This window comes from Crotalus tigris, unplaced genomic scaffold (assembly GCF_016545835.1).
Source record: "Crotalus tigris isolate CLP2741 ecotype Arizona unplaced genomic scaffold, ASM1654583v1 scf7180000019276.598803, whole genome shotgun sequence".
Taxonomy (NCBI): domain Eukaryota; kingdom Metazoa; phylum Chordata; class Lepidosauria; order Squamata; family Viperidae; genus Crotalus; species Crotalus tigris.
In genome coordinates this window covers 2,707-19,775 of record NW_024097468.1, presented here as the reverse complement: position 1 = coordinate 19,775, position 17,069 = coordinate 2,707, and the positions used below count along the sequence as shown (strand labels likewise).

The window sequence follows — 17,069 nt, the reverse complement described above, 5'->3', positions numbered from 1 at the left end:
TTATTTTTCCACAAGAAAAGCCTCCCAGGCTGGCACTTTCATGAGATAACTCACGGAGGGGGGACCAGGGCAGGGATAGGCAACCTTGGCTCTTTTATGACTCATGGACTTCAACTCCCAGAATTCCTGAGCCACCCATGCTGAGGGGAAAGGGAGAGGTTTCCAAGCTGAGCCATGCTGGCTCAGGAATTCTGGGAGTTGAAGTCCATGAGTCATAAAAGAGCCAAGGTTGCCTACCCCTGCGGGCCAAGATGTTTTGGAATGGGTGCCTTGCAGCTGGACAGTTGTGGGCCTGTGGCCCCATCTTTCAAAGGGCCCGACCAGCCCTTGTTTGTGGGCTGACAGCTGCCCCCCCTCACAAGACAGCCAGAGCCCCAATCCACCTGGGGGGGTCTTCCTCCATGGCTCCTGCAGACACACCAACCTCGCAAGACTGGGGGGGGGGGCATCCTGGAGTTTAACAGATGACACAACCCCCTATTTTTAAAATACTTTATTTTTTAAATAATAATACAGGACATTACAAAAGGAGGAATTGCAAAAAACTCTATAAAACCACCTGGGGTCTCCTTGAAATGGGGGAACCGCAGCAAGGCATAGCCCTCTCCACCCTCGTCGTCTCGGCCTGCCTGGTCAGCAGCCCACGTTGTTTTTTTTTTGCATTGTGAAAACACACACACATACACACATACTGGAGGCTGCAAAAAAAAAAAAGGCCTGGTCTGAACCATCCAGACAGCTGGCAAGTTCCAGGTGGCACCGCAGTTGCGTCATCTACCCCACATCATCGCACATTTACAGGAGGGCAGCGTTCGGGTCTGTACAACTATACAGGAAACGGCTGTGGACGGGGCCTCTGTCCGATCCCGAGTTCAGTCAAGCTTGTCTCCGCCACCCACCCCAAAGGAGGGTCAACCTGCTGGGCACCTTGGGAGGGAGGGACGGACAGAGGGGAACCAAAGGAAGCACCTCCATTTTCAGTCAGAGAAAATTCAGAATAAAAAGGACGGGTGGAAAGTCCCACCCAAAAGAGTCTTGACACAAGATTTTTAGCTTGGGAGGGAGGGAGAAGATGATTGAGTTGCTCCCTTGCAAAAGCACCTCCGGGCCCTTATATTCCCCTCCTCCCCCACCAGCACTGGCCCAAAGCACAACTTAATTGTCAAGGATAAGCAATGTTTCTTGAAAAATCTCCCCCTGAAAAGAGAAAAAAAGGCAGCCCCTGGACCCCCCCAGGACCCAGGCAGATCTCACGTCCCTCCGCCCACTTCCCAAGAGACACACAATGGCCACCCACCATCACTGCAGCCGCCAAGACTCCCTCCCAGCCTCCTGCAGGGTTCAGTGGCTGCCCTGTAGCCCCTCTCCCCTTCCTCAAGGAGCCATCCTGGGCTGCTCCCCACCAGCCCTTCCCCAGAATTCAGATGAAAAGCCAACACAGCCAAAAAGAGGTTAGTCCTCATGAAAGTTCTATTCGAATACAAGGAGGGTCCTTCTGTCCAAAGCACCCTTGAATGGCAGGTCCTTGTTGTGGCCCCAAACAGGGCCGTGCTTGCTGGAGGTTTATCGGGCCAACACCACAGGGTCTGTGTGCGCAGAAACAGAAGGTGAGCGGAGGGGGCCTTCTTAGTGCCAAACACAGGAGGGGGGGGTCCAGCTCCTGCTGTGTAGGACGAGGCTGGCTTTGCGATCCCCACCGTCTGCTCTAAGGAAGCGCAATCCGGAAAGAGCACAGGGAACAGAGAAAGAGGTGGTTCTATTTACAGGGCCCTGGTGTTCCTTGGCAAAATTTGGGGAGATCCTCCCCAGCTCTGGAGAAGGAAAGTCCCCAGGGAGTGGACCGGGCACCCCCGAGACTCACGCAAAGCTGGGACACCAAATCCAAAAACAGGACCTTGAAGGGAGCCATATTGCCAGAGGAGAGGGACAGGGCAGAGGGTGTCCCTTGCAATAGAGGACATGGCTTGCAGCAAGAGACAGGAGGATCTCCGGGCGACACCCAGGCCAGGTGCAACGCGGCTCGGGCACAGCATGACGTATTGCTGCTGCTCGAAGAGCAAGCTGGCTGGCAGAGAGGTGGGCGGGCAAGGCCCAGCTCAGCAGCTCTAGGAGCAGGGCAGGTGTTGCTTGAGGATCTGGCGGGTCTGGGGGGCTATTCTGTCAGGGAAGCGGACTTTGAACTCCACAATCAAGTCTCCGCGCTGGGAGGGCACCTTGGGGAAAGGCAGGCCCTCGCCCCGCAGCCGCTTCACAGTGCCTGGCTTGATGATGTCGCTGCAGGGCAGGGGGATCACGCGCCCATCCACCGTGGGGATGTTGACGGTGCAGCCGCACAGGGCCTGGAAGAGAAGAGGAGAGAACCAGCGTGAGATGGCTGTAGGGACAGCCAGAGTGGTCACTCGAGGTCATAAATGCCACTACATCAGGGGTGGGCAATGATAGCAACTTTAAGACCTGTGGACTTCAACTCCCAGGATTCCTCACAGCAACTTTAGGACCTGTGGACTTCAACACCCAGAATTCCTGATAGCAACGTTAGGACCTGTGGACCTCAACTCCCAGGATTCCTCACAGCAACTTTAGGATCTGTGGACTTCAACACCCAGAATTCCTGATAGCAACGTTAGGACCTGTGGACTTCAACACCCAGAATTCCTGAGCCAGCACAGCTGGCTCAGGAATTCTGGGTGTTGAAATCCACAGGTCCTAAAGTTGCTATCCTTGCCCAACCCTGACCATGCCATGCCAGCAGAAAGCTGACCTGCAGGAAAGCTAGAGCAGAGTTTCTGCAGGGCATCTTGGGGGCACCATCCTCAAGCTCTTCCAAGGCCAAGGCCTGGCAAGACCAAGTTGAGGATGAGTCTTGATGGCCTCCTGTAGCCCCAGGTCTTGGGTGACATAGGCAGAACTAGGGGGCAAGCCTTCTGTGGGCTCCACTGTTTGTCAGGGCAGGTGGTGGGCAGCCAGTGGCCTCTGCGGCTGGCAGTGCAGAAGCCCACCAGAGGCCTTCTCCCTTCTCCTGCCTGGGCTGACTTCCAGAAGTGGAAACTTTGGAGCGCTGCTACTCCTGCCAACTTCCACAAGGCCCAGGAGGGCCCAAACAGAACTAGGCTATTTTTGCCCACAGCTGACCCCATCAGCTGCCAAAAAGCGAGCACAGCTGTGATCCAGGTTGGGAAGGAAGAACAGTCCTAAGAGGTCATGGTCTGGAGTCCAGCTCGTCCCAAAGGCCCCCCCGAAGAGACTCACATGCAACAAACATGGGAGACCTGCCTCGACCACCTACTGGACTATCTTGAGGTCCTCAGCAAGATTAATCAACAGCAAACCCAAAACAGACAATACCACTATCCCCATTTCCCCACCACCCCCGGCTTCCATGTGATGGAATGTGGTCTGGATTCCAAGGAGGAAGGAAGTGCAGTCCGGAAGAGTAAGAGACAACTCAGTTCACAGAGAGTTTGCGTGAGAGAAAGAGGATGAAGACAGCTCCTTCCTAACAGTTCCTAGAGTACATCTTTATTGGTGCAAGTAGATTGTTTTACTTTGGCAAGATTCTGTCTATAGGTGAGGAACAATAAAGAAATCTACTTGGAAGAATCATAATGTGTCTTTCTAGGGTTTTTGGATCCTGACAGGGATTGATAAATTTATATAGGAGAAAGAGAGTGAAGGTGGTTCCTCCCTAACAGTTCCCAGACTACATGCTTTATGGTACAAACAGTCTACTTTAGTTTGGCAAGATTCTGTCTATAAGTGAGGAACGATCACGGAAACTGCTTCAGAGATTCTTTCTTGGTTTTTGGAACCCGACATCTCATTTCTGCACAAACAAAATGTCCTGAGGCTAAATCTGCTATCAAGAAAGGCCTTGGTCTCCTTCTTGCCTCCCATCGCCACGTTCAATTCTTCCTGCCCACCTCCCTTCAGCCACACACAGCAATTCCAATCTCAGCATCCGGATTAGGTAGGAAATCTCTTCCCTCCTAGCAGGGAGCCTTGCTTGTGGTCCAGCTAGCTCTGCCGGCTCATGAGGGCCGTTCTCCCTCTGGGCCATATGGCCAAATGCCATTGTACAGTAACAGCTGGCCAGCCGGCCTCCCGGCCACCTCAATTCCACACTTGTCTGAGCAAGACAAACTTGTGCCGTGCAGCCAAGCAGCAAGAGCTTGGAAGCACATACAGGTCGCAAGGAATCTGCTTCCAAAGGAGCTGAGTACTTGTTAATCTTTCTCGAGATTTACTCTTCCGCGTCACCCAGCCTCTCCCACTTCACTCGTCAGAAGGAGCTGGGGAATCCCTGAGCATACAAGGAGTTTGGGAGTGGAGAGCAGCTCAGGAGAAGGGGTTTTGCGTCTTTGGGTAACGGCAGAGAGCGCGGAGAAGAAACAGAGGCCAAGTGGCGGTCCCCAGCTGGAGGAGGGAGGGGCTGCGCTACAGGTAGTCTTCAACTTATAAGAGTTCATTCAGTGATGATTTAAAATTACAACGGCACCGAAAAAAGGGACTTACGACCATTTTTCACACTTACAACCATTGCAGCATCCCTATGGTCACATGATCCAAATTCAGATGTATTTATGACGGCCGCAGCATCCAGGGGTCATGTGATTCCCCCTTTTGTGCTGACAAGCAAAGTTAATGGGGAAGCCGGATTCACTTAACAAGTGTGTGACTAATTTAAGGACTGCAGTGACTCATTTAACTAATTTGGCAAGAAATGTCGTAAAACGGGGGCAAAACTCACTTAGCAAATGTCAGAAATGTGGGCTCTATTGTGGTCATAAGTCAAGGACTGCCTGTAGCCCACCCTCTTAATTTAAGGGGCTCCATTGACCCTCTCCTAAAAAGGCAAACGCCACCTCCCTTCCCTAGAGGTAGACCTGGGGGGGGGGGGATCCCACTGAGCCAGGAGCGCCCAGGTGGCAGGAACAGCGTCATCTCTCGCACACAAGTTGGAAAAAATCACAGTTGGCAATCTCTTTAGGAGCAGCCATTCACAATCTGGGCTTTTGAGCTCCCAGAACACACAGCAAACGGTGGAAAAGAGAACAGCCTGATGGTGAGGACAGCTTGCACACACTTGGCAACTGTTCCTTAGGGGGAGAGAGTACTTTTTTCTTAACACCAGTGTTACTTTGGTGGAAAGTAGGACCCAAAGAACTCTATCAGTTCCCTCTGAAGCAGTGGTTCTCAACCTATGGGTCGGGACCCCATTTGGGGTCGAACAACCATTTCACGGGGTTGCCAAACAACGCAGTCCGCCATTTTTCCCCCCTTTTCCTTAGCTGTGCTACTTCCTTTTATTCTATTGGCTTTTGAAAGCCAATAGAATAGACTCTCTTGAATAGAGTCTAATTCTATTGGCTTTCAAAAGCCAATAGGAATTGTCCAGGCTGTCTCTGCCCTGCTGAGCCCCCCAAAAGTCCCATTCTGCCAACGGTGCTGCACCAGTTGAGTAGTCCTTGACTTACGACTGGTTGAGTAGTCCTCGATTTACGACCGGTTGGGGGTCGCAGCATTAAAAAGGTTGAGAACCACTGCTCTGAAGTGTCTTTAAACAAAAGGAAGGGAGGCATTAATGTGCCATTACATGGGTGAGGACTCTTAGCCGAGAGAGAGAGAGGGAGGGAGAGAGAGAGAGAGAGGGAGGGAGAGAGAGAGAGGGAGGGAGAGGGAGAGAGAGAGAGAGAGAGAGGGAGGGAGAGAGAGGGAGGGAGGGAGAGGGAGCCTTCACGTACCCCTACCCTGCTTCTTTGCCTGCTCTTCCTCCTATATGTTGTAGGAGATGTATGAAGAAACTAAGGCACAGGAAAGCCAAAGGAGAGAGTCAGTTGCCCCCAACCTCAGCCCTCTTCAATTTGCATGAGTTCCGGCAACTTATTTATTCATATATCAAACTTCTTAACTGCCCATCTGCCTCACAATTTGGCCTCAGCGCCCCGTGTCCAAGAGAGAAGGTCCCCCCCCCCAGTCAAACCAAGGACCCACCTCTTTAAGACTGATCATGGCCACGTAGATGATGTTTGTCCCATCACGACGGAAATGAGTGTGTGGCTTGTCCTTCAGGATGAAGACGATGTCGGCTGGGATGTTGTCAGGGGTGGCATCTCCTTCCTTGGGGAAGGTGATCTTGGTGCCTTCCTTCCATCCTCGCTTGATGATGATGTTCAGGATCTTGTCCTCGCTCCGCATCGTTCGCCCGTCCGGGTTCAGCCGCCGGCGGGTGATCTTCATCCGCTTTGTGGCACCGTGGTAGATTTCTTCCAGAGAAACCTTGAGCTCGTGGATCACGGGGGGATCCTGCACCTTCCGGCGCATGTGGATGGGCTCCGGGTGCCGCCGATGGACCCCGTTGAGGCCATTGAACCCAAAACGGCTGAAAGCACTGAAGGGATCGTCGCTATCGTCGTCCACATCCATGCTGTCCTCGTGGTCAAAGCCGTTGAAGACCCTGGATCGGCTACTGCTGAAGAAGATGTCGAAGGGGTTGGAGCCCCCAAAGAAGGAGGCGAAGGTGGCGTGAGGGTCTCCATGGAAGGTGTAGTGGAAGGTGCTTCCAGAAGGTCCAGAGGGACCACCACCCGTTTTGAGTCCTGAAAGAGAAGAACCATCAGTGAAGGCCACAGGGAGCAGAGATGCTGCTTGGACCTGCAGCAAGAAGAGTCACAGGCTTGGCCTGCCAACAGTCCTCAAGATTCAGGGGCAGAAGCAGGGGCCCACACCTCAATTCTGCCCTCAAAACCTGGCCCTGCTCCAGCCCGTTTTGGGAGTTCAACCTGCTGTGGCCCTTGACCCCCAGGCTGCTCAGGCAGGAAAATGAGGAATGCACAAACTCCTGGGATGGCTGCACATCTAGCAAAAGTTGGAAGGGACTTTGGAGGTCTTCTAGTCCAGGGGTAGGCAACCTTGGCTCTTTTATGACTCGTGGACTTCAACTCCCAGAATTCCTGAGCCAGCATGGCTCAGCTTGGAAACCTCTCCCTTTTCCCTCAGCATGGCTGGCTCAGGAATTCTGGGAGTTGAAGTCCACAAGTCATAAAAGAGCCAAGGTTGCCTACCACTGCCCTAAAGAGAGGCCTGCAGGTAACAACTGCTGTGATTTGCTTAACAACTATGGCAGGAAAGGTCGTATAATGGGGCAAAATTCATTTAACAATGGTCTTGCTTAGCCACAGAAATTTTTGGCTCAAATGCGGTCGTAAGTTGAGGTCGTAGGTTGAGGACGTAGGTAAGCAACCCCAGCTGTTTTATGACTCGTGGACTTCAACTCCCAGAATTCTTGAGTCAGCCATGCTGAGGGAAAAGGGAGAGGTTTCCAACAGCCATGGTGGCTCAGGAATTTTGGGAGTAGAAGTCCCCGAGCCTGCAGGTAATCGCCCAGGCTTATGAGCCAGCCGTGGAGAAGAGACATTTGGCACTTGCCACAGGTCTTCACATGGGATATTGTTTTCTGACCTTTCTATACTCTAAAGCAGGGGTTGGCAGCCTTGGTGCTTTTATGACTCGTGGACTTCAACTCCCAGAATTCCTGAGCCAGCATGGCTCAGCTTGGAAGCCTCTCCCTTTCCCCTTAGCATGGCTGGCTCAGGAATTCTGGGAGTTGAAGTCCACGAGTCATAAAAGAGCCAAGGTTGCCTACCCTTGTCCTAGTCCAACCCCATGCCCAAGCAGAAGACCCTGTACCATTTCAGACAAATAGTTGTGTATCACTTGGCTGATCTCTCTCATTAGGTTTGTAACACTGGGGTTGAGATTAAACACTATGGGGCATCCACCCCATGGCCATCTCGGACAGGGGAGGCTGATCACGAGGGTCTAAGCACAGTCAGGCTCTCAGGAGGACCAGGTTCTGCAAGGACCAAGCCACCGGTCCGGCCCAGGTTAATTGAAGGGGAAGCTCGCCATCCCAGGGGTTTGTGCAACCCTCGTTTCCGTGCTCAATTTGGGGGTCCAGGTGGTCTTGCATGACAATCTCTGCTCAATTCCCAAAGAAGCCAGGTCAGAGTTCTCCTCCTTCTACATTTGCCCGGATGCAAGGAAGGACTCTCTCCATCTAAAGTTCTTGCTTTTTTAACATGTTCCTGTTGTCTTTCAGTTAGTTGAAAAACCTCAGAGACCTTGTGCCTTGAACAAGCATCCAGAAGACAAGCTGGAGCACCTGCATAAACGTTCTCTCCTTCCTACTCCTGGGGGGGGGGGCTCTCACCTCTGTAAGGCACCCCGATCCAAATCGTCCATGAAAAGGACTCAGCCCCAAAAGCAGAGGTGGAGGAAAGCAGCTGCAACAGAAAGACCAGCCCTGGCCCTCCTCCCAGCCCAGCTGCCTGTTAAAAATGGGAGGGGGGGGGGGTTGCTTCCCTCAGATTTTCAGGGTAGGCGTGGGGGCAGAAGGCCAGGAGGAAGGTTGAGGTCTGGGGCAGCAATTTCTGGATACTGTTTGAGCAGCTGCCCTACAGCTGTTGGCTTTTAATAAAAGTTCAGCAGCAGCCCCTGACCAAGGGGAGAGAGCTCAGCTAAAAGAGGGGAGGGGTAAAAGGAGGGGAGGGGGCTGCGACTAATATAAGGCTCCCACTTTGTGGCCAGAATGTTTCCACCACCACCCCTCCCCCAAGGCGGGCATTCTCTGATTAATAGGCTAAATTAGGATGGAAGGGGCATGTTCTCCCTTCAACTCTAAGGTCTTGTTGATTTAATTCCTCCAAGAGAGAAACATGTGAATGGATTTCCCCTCCTCCCTTCCCCCCTCTCTCCCCCCCCCCAATCTTCGGGGACCTCACTTTGCTTCCTAGGACCAGCAACAGGAGCAATCCGGCCTTGTCAGTCACTGCTCTGACATAATTAGAAGGCGCATTCAGAGATGAGACCAAAGAGCTTTTATTTTTAGACCCTGCGGGAAGCTGGAGCCCCCCCCCCAAACTTCTCCAAGGAACAGGCCAACTCTGCTTGCCCTCCCCAGGCCTTTGGCTGCCCCAACCCCAGGAGCCCTCCAGCCCTAAGAGCTGCCAGCTCCCCAAAATGTCAGGAGTGGAGTAGAAAAAGGAGACAAGGCACTGGAGACAAGGGTCCTACAGGGTCCTACAGCCAGGTGGCAGCTTCATTGACCTCTGACTCTCCCAGAGGCATTGGCTATTGCTGTCCCCCTTCCCTGCTCCCTGTGGCTGCAAAATGGGAACAAAACAGATTATTTGCAACTTGACTCAAACAGGGGACCTTTGATTATTTGCAAGAAAATAAGCTTCCCAAGCAGGCATCCGTACCCCAAATTCTTTACTATGGGTTTTCCATTTAGCAAATGGAAGAAGTCCAGGACCACCGAGTTCTCCCATTTATTTATTTAATTTATGCCTTTTCCTGGGCTCCTGAGTTATTCCTAGCTGCCAGGTAACGACAACAAAAACAGCCTGCCAAAGTTGCCACGCTCCCTTGCTGCCAAACAGCCTGGGATAGCTTATGAAAGGATTACTAAAATTGGAAAAGGCTCTTCAGGTCCAAACATACACACACACACACACACACACACACACACACACACACACACCAACACCAAGAGCAACAGCAGCAGCAGCATGGACTGAAAAGGAAGCAGAAGACACCCTCCATTATGCCGCTTAAAAGGCCTTTTCTTCCCTGTGCCCGTCCTGTCAACACCTTTCTCTTCTCAGAGCCCAGAAGGAGCCCGGGGCACCCCAGGCCGAAAGGAGTCTGGATCTGCCCTCAAGAGTCCCTTTGCCTGACAGTGAATTGGGAGGGGATGTGGGGGGCTGACTTGGGGCCCTTGGCCAGGGAGAAGTTTGGGGGGGGGGACCAAAGAACCTTTGGTTCTGCGTAGCGTGCCAAAGCAATCAGAGTCCTGCTCACCTTCCTCTCCATACTGGTCATAAACGGCCCGCTTCTTGGGGTCGCTCAGCACGTCGTAGGCCTCAGCGATTTCCTTGAACTTGTCCTCCGCGCGGGGGTCCTTGTTTTTATCCGGGTGGTATTTGAGGGCCATTTTGCGGTAGGCCTTCTTGATCTCATCCTCATTGGCTCCCGACTGGATCCCCAGGGCCTTGTAGTAGTCCTTCCCCATGGCCGAGACGGTGCCAGCCGTGGACTCCTTGTTCCTGCACCAGGGAGGGAGAGACCCAGATCATCGGAGAAGAGCCAGGAAGGGGCGGCACCGATGGAGTTGGCCTCTGAAGGGCACCACGTGACCCCTGCCCGGACAGCCTGCTCCTGCCCACAAAGAGGCGGGAAGGAGAAGCAGATGGGACCCTTGGAGCCCCTGCCGGCCATCGCCACTTCCAGGCAAGGCACCGCAGCAGGGGAAGCCTCCGAGCCGAAGAGGTTCTTTTCCCCAGACGAGACGCCAGCAGATTGCCTTAAAAGAACCCTTCCTCGATCGAGCAAGCCAGCGCTCAGCCCGGGAGTTCACCCAGGGACACGTTCCCAGCATGTACTGGCAGAGACAGCAGAGGACGGAGCTGTTAGACGGAGACATCTTGAGATGGTAGCAAGCTATTTTTAAAGAACTCCCAAACGAAAGCCCGCCACCGCAGGGAAGAACTGCCCGAGGGCAGAGCGCTAGGACTGGCAGCTGGCAATCCGAAGGGCAGGGTGGCTGCTGCCTGCTGGGGGCCAGTAAGCTCCAACCCTCTCCGGCCAAGCCAGCCCAGCCTGCTGGGAGGGGGGGTTGAGGCTCCCCTGGAGGCACTGCAGAGCCCCCAACCCACCTCTGGAGACAGTCAAGTCAAACAGATCTGCACCCTCAGCTCCAGAATGCCACTGAATCTCTCCCATCCTCTCATTGGGGCAACAAACCCCAGAAAGGGGCACCAAAAAAAAGCTCCCAGTGTTGAATTCACCGTTTTGCTGAATTTCAGAAATTTGAAAGGATAGGAAACCTCCACACACACACACACACACACATACAGTCACACAAACCCAAACAGTCAGGTCTGTTAGCCCACAGTACACCTTCCAATCCTGCTTTTGTCACTTCAGTAGAGGACCCATTTCACACACACACACACACACACAGACACACAGGTAGTATGCCCTGCTCTTCCACTCCAGCTTAGACTGGGATGATGGGTGCTGCAATCCAGCCCTTGTGGAGAGTGCCAACTTGAGGACCCCAGGCACAAAGGAAGTGAAGCCATTCTCTGTGGAGAGCCCAGTCCCACCAAGCCAGCCACACCAGCCCCCACTGCTGGCCCAGTTCCCCCCCCCCGCCGCCCCTGGTTGCTCCCCAGCTAAGCCCAGCATCCAGCGCAGCCTGGCGGGGCGCGGGGGGGGGGTGAATGCCACTCTCCGTATGCCACCTCTGCTCGGGGGAGGCAGCGAGTGACGCCAAAGCCATCACTGACACAGAAAGCAAGAATTCCCAAAGTTAATTGATGAGATCAGGAGCCGGAAATAATCTTCTGGCAGGTGGGGCGGCAGCAAAGGGTCCCAACACACACACACACACACACACACACAGGGGAGGGCTAGGGAGGGAAGAGTCCAGCTCCCGAATGGGGACAGGACAGATCCAACCGGGGCACAAAAGCGGCACCAATGAAGACGGGGCTGGGGGAGGGGGGGCACCTGAATGGCATCATTGGGCGTCCGGGGAAAAAAGGCGACCTGAACTGGGGCGCTCAGAAGTAGCCCCCGACCCAACCTGGCAGCGCCTCTCCTGCGTGGGGCTGCCGGACGTCAGGCGACGGGAAAGCTTACAGCCTCGCGGGTCGCCCGGCGCCCCCCGCCCCAATTGTGATCGGTCCCGATGCCCTGCCCGGACGACCCCCGGCGGTCCCGGGACAGCGGACGCAGAGGTGGCCGGGAAGGGGTGCCCGGCTCGCCCCCCCCCTCTCCGCCTGGAGCCCCGGGCCGCCCCAGCGCCAGCCTCGAAAGCGGCCGCTGGAAAAGGGGGGGGGGCGCTGAGACCTACCTCCCGCAACCCATGGGGAAGGGAAGCCTGCCGCCCCCGACCCCCATCTCCCCCGGCGGGGGCTCCGAGGGGTCCGCTGTCCGGGCAGGGCAGCCCGAGCGGGCGAGACGCGGGGCGCGGGGCTGGGACCCGCCGGGGCAGCGGCTGTCCGGACCGGCCGGGGAGCCTCCGCGTGGCGGCGAGTCGAGTGCCGGCGCCCTACCTCTCTAGGCGGCTCCAGAAAAGCAGGACGGCGGGCATGGCGGAGCAGCGGCGAGTGCGGCGCGGGGCTGGCGAGGAATGCCGAGCAGCGTATCCGCCGCCCCCGCCGCAGCATCCGAGCCCGCCCGCCCCGCCGGCACCTGCCGAGGAGGCGGCGCCGGCCCAGCCCAGCCCGGCCCCTCCGCCGCCGCCACTCACCGCCCGCTCGCCAGCCCGCCCGCGCGTAGCTTTCCGCCTCCGCCTTTCTCACCTCCTTCCTCGCCGCCGCCGCCGCCCGCTCGGCCGAGCCGGGGCAACTAGCGGACTGGGAGCCCACCCTCGCCTAGCAACGGCGCGCCAGCACCGCCCCCAGCGCGCTATTGGCTTCGGGCGCCGCCCGTCTCATCCGGGGCCCATTCCCTTCGGAGAAGAGGGGAAGGCCGAGCGGGCCACGCCCCCCCGCCCGCCTCGGCCCCCCGCCTCCCGAGACGGGCCGCGCTCCTCCGCTCCCATTGGTCTCGCCGCCGCCGATCCCGCCCATTCTCCGCTGGCATTGGTTTCTAGGAGACGGGGGCGAGCCGTCCGGCCCTTCCCTCTCCGCCCCCGGCCCGCGCGCGCTGCTCCGATTGGCTGCCGGCGCTCCGCTTGACTTCCGAAGGAAAGCCCGCGGGAGCCTTCTGGAAGCCCCGTGACGTCACAAAGGAGGGCGAGGGGCGGGTGCCACCTCCTCGGTGGGCGGGGTTTCGGGCCACGTGGAAGGGAGGCCTTGCGACCTGCCGGGTTCGTAAGAGGCGCCGATCCTTGTTTGCTTAACCTGAACCGTTTCTTTTTCCTTATTCACAAGCCAGGTTTGACCCGAGTTCTCCGACCAACCTGCCCCAAAGGACCGTTTCCAGCTGGAATCGCGGCGGTTCCTTCGGGGGCTTTCCTATGCAAACCACGATCCCTTCCACCCAAGTTCTCCGCTTCCCTGAGCCTCAAGCGCGAATCTCCGTCGGGACTCCCAGGTCCCCTCTCCGGGAGCCCTCGAGGCCGGCGCGGCTGCGACCCCCGCCTCTCCTTCCTCCCTCCAGAAGGCGTCCGTGCACCCGCGGACCGGCCCCGCGGCCAGAACGACCGCAGTTGTGCCTGCTGCCTTTCGGGGCACCTCCGAAGTGAAAGCCGGAAGGGTCTCCTAACCCTTTAGAGACCCCCGGGCCCCAGTTTTATGGGATGATAGGGTGGGCAGGGAGGCTTTTTGGAGAGCTCTGAAGGGGAAGATGCTTCGGGAGGGGGTCCGGCTGGGGTTAGACCCTGTCCGGTTTGGTTGTACTCCAGCGCTGATTACGTTTTATGCTGTTTCATGTGAGGTTTTTTTTAACACGGTCTTATTTCATTGATAGTGTTTGCCTTGTTTTCAGTGTTGGGCCACCCGGAGCCCCACCCCCTGTGTGAAATGGGTGGGTGGGTAAATTGAATGAATGTGTAAATCAGGGATCTTCAAACTTGGCCCTTTGATGACTTGGGGACTTCAACTCCCATAATTCCTCAGCCACCCTGCCTGGCTGAGGAATTCTGGGAGTTGAAGTCTGCAAGTCATAAAAGCTGGCTGAGGAATTCTGGGAGTTGAAGTCCGCAAGTCATAAAAGGGCCAGGTTTGAAGATCCCTGATCTAAATTCATACGCGAAGCCCACTTCATTAGACTGGTGGATATCAGTAATAGGGGGACGACCGGGAAGGTTCAGAAACTGACCACACAAGAAACATTTACACAACAAAAGGGAAAGGCCTCCAGGCAGTCCTCGACATACGACCACAATTGAGCCCCAAATTTTCATTGCTTAGTTAGTAAGTGAGTTTTCCTCTGTTTTATGACCTTACTTGGTGCGGTTGTTAAGCAAATCTCTGCAGTTGTTCAATGAATCGTGCGGTTGTTAAGTGAATCTGGCTTCTCGCATTAACTATGCTCAGTAGAAGCCAGCAGGGAGGGTTACAAAAGGTGATCACATGACCACCCTGGGACAGTACAACAGCCCTAAGTACATGCCAGTTGCCAAGCATCTGAATTTTGATCACGTGACCACAGAGATGCTGCAGTGGTTTTAAATGAAAAACAGGCATCGGTGACTTTTTTCAGTGCTATAGTAACTTCAAACGGTGACTGAACAAGTGATTGTAAGTTGAGAACTACCTCTTTTATTAACATGCTGCCCGAATCCTAGTGACACTGGGCAGTTTTTCTTCGATGCAGTAACAGGACAATTGTTCCATAAGGGGGAAAATGCAGGTAGTCCTTGACTTACAATGGTTGGTTTTGTGATTCACTCTGTTGTGTGAACAGAGCCAAAGCAGTGTTTACCCAGATTCTACTTTATGTAGAGGTATGTTGGGGTATGTTGAGAACGTTGTGTTATAATAAAACTGTTACTGGTGTGTCTTGAGTTTAAATAAATGTTTGACGTCAGCAGAAAAAAATGTCCTGTTTCACAGCTACTTGTGCTTCTCCCCCCCCCCCCAAAGTGTGATGGCACTAATCATTCTGACATTGCAAGGTGCTCCTTTATGACCCGGCCCTGATCAGCCTCTCCTCCTGCCCATAGTGATCATGTGTGAAGTCCCCCTGGGTTTGCAGGCAGATTCCTAGCTAGGTTTAACAGAAAGAACATAAAATTAAGAAAAGACTTTGATTAAGAAAGAGAATTAAGAAAGACTGGTCCACTCTGCATCTGAGCCTTCTGGGTAATTTTGCTGGATGGATGCCCTGCTCAGCCAGAGCTGCTATCTCTGTCAAGTCCTCCCCAATCAACAGGAAGTCAGGAAAGAGATAATTGCAGCTCCTATTCTATTCTATTCTATTCTATTTTCTATTCTATTTTCCATTCTATTCTATTCTATTTTTATTGTGGTCCACTCTGCATCTGAGCCTTCTCCTGGGTAATTTTGCTGAATGGATGCCCTGCTCAGCCAGAGCTGCTATCTCTGTCAAGTCCTCCCCAATCAACAGGAAATCAGGAAAGAAATAATTGCAGCTCCCCATCCGCTCCAGCTGAGCATGTGATTCAGAGGAACAGCTGGATCTGACTGCTCACCACCCATTCCCGTCTCACTAGGTGCCAATTTGGTGCCCGAAGCCACTGCTTCACAGAGGAACTATTTCTGGAGGAAGTGGACACCCCTCCCCCAAGATCTTAAACTCACATGATGTAGAGCAGGGAGAAGGGGGTGTATGTCCAACCTTGGCAACTTTAACCTTGTGGACTTCAATTCCCAGAATTCTGAGACTTGAAGTCCAGACAAATTGCCGGGTTGAGAAACGCTGCTCTGGATGCTTAAAACACATTGCTAGAAATAGTATTGTTTTGCCTCTCGTCCAGGAAGCTTCTTCAGTTCTAACTGACTGGTGGGGAATAGAAGGATTTAAAAATCTTTCATTCCCCACCAGTCAGTTAGAACTGAAGAAGCTTCAGTTTTCAAAGGAAAAAAGCAAGAAAGACCAGTTGCCTTTTGGAAAAAGCATCTTTGGGACAGCCATGACCTGGATGACGAAGAATTTCAATAGACCAGGGGTTCTCCATCCTTGGCAAGTTTAAGACTTATGGACTTCAACTCCCAGAATTCCTCAGCCAGCTGAGGACCCCTGCCATAGACGACAACAAGGAATGTTTGGCCAGAATCTACTTGATTCAATTCAGGTGTTACTCGATTTAGGACCATAATTGAGCTCACAATTTCTGATGTTAAGTGGGACATTTGTTAAGTGAGTTTTGCCTTATTTTACGACCTTACTTGCCACAGTTATTAAGTGAATCGCTACAGTTAATAAGAAACCCGGTTATTAAGTGAATCTGGCTTCCCCATTGACTTTGCTTGTCAGAAGATCACAAAAGGGGATCACATGACCTTGGGACACGGCATCGGCCCTAAGTATGAACCCGTTGCCAAGCATTTGAATTTTGATCCCATGATCATGGGGAGGCTGTGTAAGGACCCACCCCACTTTGCATCTTAAGAAGACAGAACTCTTGGAATAGCTCTTCCAACAGGAATCCTTTATTAAGAGAAAATGGTTGCAGGCATGCTAGACAGGACTTGGGGTTCAAGCTCTCCCATTCAAGGTTTTAAGGGGTTCCCCAGTAGTCCCACCCAATCAACCCCCCTTCCAGTGATAGTTTCAAGTATCACAATTCCATCCCCTTTCTTCTTCCGTCTGGATGGAGACTTCAGATAACTACATGAAAGGCAATTACTCTTCTTTGATATGTTAACGCTTAGAGGCCACAATAAACACACATTCAGTCCTTTGAAGTGTGCTGAAGGAAGTGAGGGCCATAAAGCCCCTTTGCTCTCCCCCTTTTCTCCCTCTTATGGCAGAATCCAGAGAAGGCAGAATTGGGAGTTTCTATGTTTGATAATTAAAGATGAAATATAATTGGATTCTGACATCCGGCCCCTCTTAACAATAAGAGAGATCCACCTGAAAGAAAACACAAGTAAAAATTTAGTTAGGCTTGTTAGGATACTCTGTGTGAAACTTCTTCAATAGCTTCGGGGCTCTGACGTGACGTTTATGGACCCACTCATTTTGTGAGGCAGGGAGGTGTTTCCAGGCAACTAGGTACTGAGTTGTTCCACGATATCTCCTAGAGTCAAGGATCTCTTTTATTTCGAAGTGTTGTTCCCCCTCCACCATGATTGGAGGTGGTGGGGGGGGGATTTTTGGCCGTAGAGGTGACTGATGCTCTCTTTTCAGCAAGCTGCAATGAAAAATTGGGTGTATTTGCCTGAGGTTTTTGGGTAATTCTAATTCTACTGTTACTGGATTTATGATCCTTTTAATTGGAAAAGGTCCTATATATTTTGGTCCAAGTTTTTTACAGGGCTGTAGGGACTTTAGGTATTTTGTAGATAAGTACACCATTTCTCCTATAATGAATGGTGTAGGCTCAACCCTTTTTTTATCGGCTTGTGCTTTGTATGCCCGCCTAGCTT

At 53.4% G+C, this 17,069-nt stretch overlaps 1 protein-coding gene across 2 annotated transcripts; it reads right to left on the bottom strand.

Moving 5' to 3' along the window:
* Positions 1 to 478: 478 nt before the first annotated feature.
* On the bottom strand, positions 479 to 12,530 carry DNAJB5 (DnaJ heat shock protein family (Hsp40) member B5). 2 transcript variants are annotated; one of them, XM_039361484.1, is made up of 4 exons: positions 12,372 to 12,530; positions 9,862 to 10,106; positions 5,992 to 6,596; positions 479 to 2,339 (listed from the first exon to the last, which is right to left on the bottom strand). In XM_039361484.1, the coding sequence occupies exons 2-4, from the start codon at positions 10,070 to 10,072 to the stop codon at positions 2,106 to 2,108; spliced, it is 1,050 nt and encodes a 349-aa protein (XP_039217418.1). In that variant the 5' UTR covers positions 10,073 to 10,106; positions 12,372 to 12,530; the 3' UTR covers positions 479 to 2,105. The 2 variants fall into 2 exon arrangements, with proteins under 2 accessions (XP_039217418.1, XP_039217417.1); XM_039361483.1 differs by lacking the exon at positions 12,372 to 12,530 and adding an exon at positions 12,123 to 12,265.
* Positions 12,531 to 17,069: the final 4,539 nt, after the last annotated feature.

Excerpts from the sequence above, each read along its gene's own strand:
- DNAJB5 (XM_039361483.1), bottom strand. The coding sequence starts at position 12,160 with ATGCCCGCCGTCCTGCTTTTCTGGAGCCGCCTAGAGAG. Across the intron at positions 10,107-12,122 it reads TTCTGGAGCCGCCTAGAGAG|GAACAAGGAGTCCACGGCTG; the intron begins GTAGGGCGCCGG and ends TCCCTGGTGCAG. Across the intron at positions 2,340-5,991 it reads CCATGATCAGTCTTAAAGAG|GCCCTGTGCGGCTGCACCGT; the intron begins GTGGGTCCTTGG and ends CTTCTCTTCCAG.